At 64.8% G+C, this 3,176-nt stretch overlaps 1 protein-coding gene across 1 annotated transcript in view; it reads left to right on the plus strand.

The window, feature by feature from the left end:
* Window positions 1-269: 269 nt before the first annotated feature.
* The window catches only part of SP9 (Sp9 transcription factor), a 5,260-nt gene continuing 2,353 nt past the window's right edge, over window positions 270-3,176 (plus strand). Inside the window, exons 1-2 of the mRNA XM_007451104.1 lie at window positions 270-290; window positions 1,303-2,878. Of these exons, the coding sequence (XP_007451166.1) occupies window positions 270-290; window positions 1,303-2,878 (1,597 nt within the window). The remainder of the gene's footprint in view (window positions 291-1,302; window positions 2,879-3,176) is intronic.

Genomic DNA, 3,176 nt, shown 5'->3' on the forward strand with positions numbered 1-3,176 from the left:
GCCCGGGCTCGGGCCCCTCGGCGCGTCTGATTGGCTGCGGGGCAGCTCCAGTCTGCTCTGCCTGCGCCCTCATTGGGTGAGAGGCGCCGCCAGCGGCACTTCAAAGCGGGTGCTCCTAGCACTTAGGCTGAGTTTAGCCGGCGGGAGCCCGGAGTCCGCTCGGCGAGAGCGCGGGGACACGGGAGCCGTGCGGTACCCGAACAGTTCTCCCGAGCAGCCGCCAGGTTCAGTCCCGCTCCCGGCCCCGCCGCGCCGCCCAGGGACCTGCTATGGCCACGTCTATACTTGGGGTAAGTCGGAAGTGCGGCATTTGCTTGTTTTAACTGGAGTAATTTTTCGTTATGGCTTCTCCGGGTCCGCGGCTTTGGAGAAACTGTTGCTGCCCGACTGCAGCCTCAGCTTCTTTTAGCACTTTCCACATTTCCAGGACTGATTCTTCCCAAGTTATTGGAACCCAGGAGGTGCCTTTGTAAGAAAAGGATTTGTTAAGCAAGTCCTTTTAATATTCGGTTTTAGAGGTTTCTTTTCTGCCCCTCGTGATTTATACCCCATCCCCCCTTGCTTTGGGGATTGTTGCAGTTACGCGACATTGGTGTTTCCAGAAAACAGCCTTAATTGTTTTGCAGTCCAAGTAGTCACGTTAACAAACATTTACACTTTTGCGGATCCCCAGTTCGTCTGTGACTCTAAAATCCATCGCGGGGGTCGCTCCTACTCGGACTTCTTTTCGTAATTGTGTGTATGTGTGTGTGTGTGTGTGTGTGTGTGTGTGTGTGTGTAAACATTTTAAATGTTTTCTGTTAAAAAGAGTCAAGTCCTAGCCACCCTTGGGAAGAGTGCCCCAAGTTTCCCCCACCCCCGGGTCGCTATTTCGTCCGCCTCTGCCCTCACCTGGCGTTTGTTGTCGATGTGTTTACCTCCGTGCTTCACCCCGAAAGGCGATTTGGGGGCTTCTGTGAGAGGAGCGGGCTTATGGCGAACGGAAGGCGAGCGACTCGAGTCCGGTTTGGGGCAGGGTTTGCAGCGACTGAGGCGGGGAGAACCGAGACAGCTTTGATTTGTAGCCCCACTGAAGAACAACTTTCCAGCGCCGGGACCCTCGCCCTTGTGATCGCCTCTGCCCCGCGCGGGGTGCGGCGCATCCTCGGCGAGCGTGCGGGGAGGAGGCGCGAGCCGGGGAGCCACGACCCCCCGGGACCAGCCGCGGGAGGACAAGGCTGCTCACGGGTGCACTCTGTGTCTTCCTCCCACTTGTTCCTGCCCTCCTCCTCCTTGCTCCCTCCCTCACCCCACCCACTCTAGGAAGAGCCGCGCTTCGGAACGACCCCGTTGGCCATGCTGGCGGCGACCTGCAACAAGATCGGCAACACGAGCCCGCTGACGACGCTGCCGGAGTCGAGCGCTTTCGCCAAGGGCGGCTTCCATCCCTGGAAGCGCTCCTCGTCCAGCTGCAACCTCGGCTCCAGCCTCTCGGGCTTCGCCGTGGCCACCGGCGGCCGTGGCTCAGCCGGCCTGGCGGGCGGCTCTGGCGCAGCCAACAGCGCCTTCTGCTTGGCCTCCACGTCCCCCACGTCGTCCGCTTTCAGCAGCGACTACGGCGGCCTCTTCTCCAACTCGGCGGCGGCCGCGGCGGCGGCGGCCGGGGTGTCCCCGCAAGAGGCGGGCGGCCAGTCGGCCTTCATCTCCAAGGTGCACACGACGGCGGCCGACGGCCTGTACCCGCGCGTGGGCATGGCGCACCCGTACGAGTCTTGGTACAAGTCAGGCTTCCACTCAACACTGGCGGCGGGCGAGGTGACCAACGGCGCGGCGTCGTCGTGGTGGGACGTGCACAGCAGCCCAGGTTCGTGGCTGGAGGTGCAGAACCCCGCTGGGGGGCTCCAGAGCTCGCTGCACTCGGGCGCCCCCCAGGCCTCGCTGCACTCGCAGCTCGGCACCTACAATCCCGACTTCAGCTCGCTCACGCACTCGGCCTTCAGCTCCACGGGCCTCGGCTCCTCGGCCGCCGCCGCCTCGCACTTGCTCTCCACCAGCCAGCACCTGCTGGCCCAGGACGGCTTCAAGCCGGTGCTGCCCTCCTACTCGGACTCCAGCGCCGCCGTGGCGGCCGCCGCAGCCAGCGCCATGATCTCGGGCGCCGCGGCCGCCGCCGCCGGGGGGAGCTCGGCGCGCTCGGCCCGCCGCTACTCCGGCCGCGCCACCTGCGACTGCCCCAACTGCCAGGAGGCGGAGCGGCTGGGCCCGGCCGGGGCGAGTCTGCGGCGCAAGGGCCTGCACAGCTGCCACATCCCGGGCTGCGGCAAGGTGTACGGCAAGACGTCGCACCTGAAGGCGCACCTGCGCTGGCACACGGGCGAGCGGCCCTTCGTGTGCAACTGGCTCTTCTGCGGCAAGCGCTTCACGCGCTCGGACGAGCTGCAGCGGCACCTGCGGACTCACACGGGCGAGAAGCGCTTCGCCTGCCCGGTGTGCAATAAGCGCTTCATGCGCAGCGACCACCTGAGCAAACACATTAAGACGCACAACGGGGGCGGCGGGGGCAAAAAGGGCAGCGACAGTGACACGGACGCCAGCAACCTGGAGACGCCCCGCTCCGAGTCCCCCGACCTCATCCTGCACGACTCCGGCGTCAGTGCCGCCCGGGCGGCGGCGGCGGCGGCTGCAGCGGCGGCGGCGGTGCTTCAGTGTCTTCTGCTTCGGGTTCTTCGGCTCAGCTTCGGAGGGCTCGGCTTCCTTGGTGGCCAGGCTTTCTTCAGACGTCTCAGACGAAGGCTCAGCGAGCGAGCGAGTAGAGACAGCGCGAGCGAGCGAGAGGTTCGGAGGGCGAGCGGGGTATGGACGGGCGGGAGCTCCACGGCCGCCCCCGGGCCGGCGCGAGGTAGAGCGGCATCCGGCTCGCGGGCCGCCGCTTGCTGGCCACGCTAGGAGCTCCCCTCTGCTGCCCGAGCCCAGACGAGAATCAAACGCGTGGTCCAGGAACAAAAGCGAAGCATCTTTCGACACAAACAACACTTTAAAAAGCTGCACGCACAGACACACACACACACACACACCGGAGACCTACAACCACAAGCACGCACACTCGAGCGCGCGCACACACACTTACCACTCGCACAAACTTCTCGAGCGAAGAGCAATACACAGAAACGCTCCCTCCTCCCCCACCGCCCACCCCC

This window comes from Lipotes vexillifer, unplaced genomic scaffold (genome assembly GCF_000442215.2).
Source record: "Lipotes vexillifer unplaced genomic scaffold, Lipotes_vexillifer_v1.1 scaffold645, whole genome shotgun sequence".
Classification (NCBI taxonomy): Eukaryota; Metazoa; Chordata; class Mammalia; order Artiodactyla; family Lipotidae; genus Lipotes; species Lipotes vexillifer.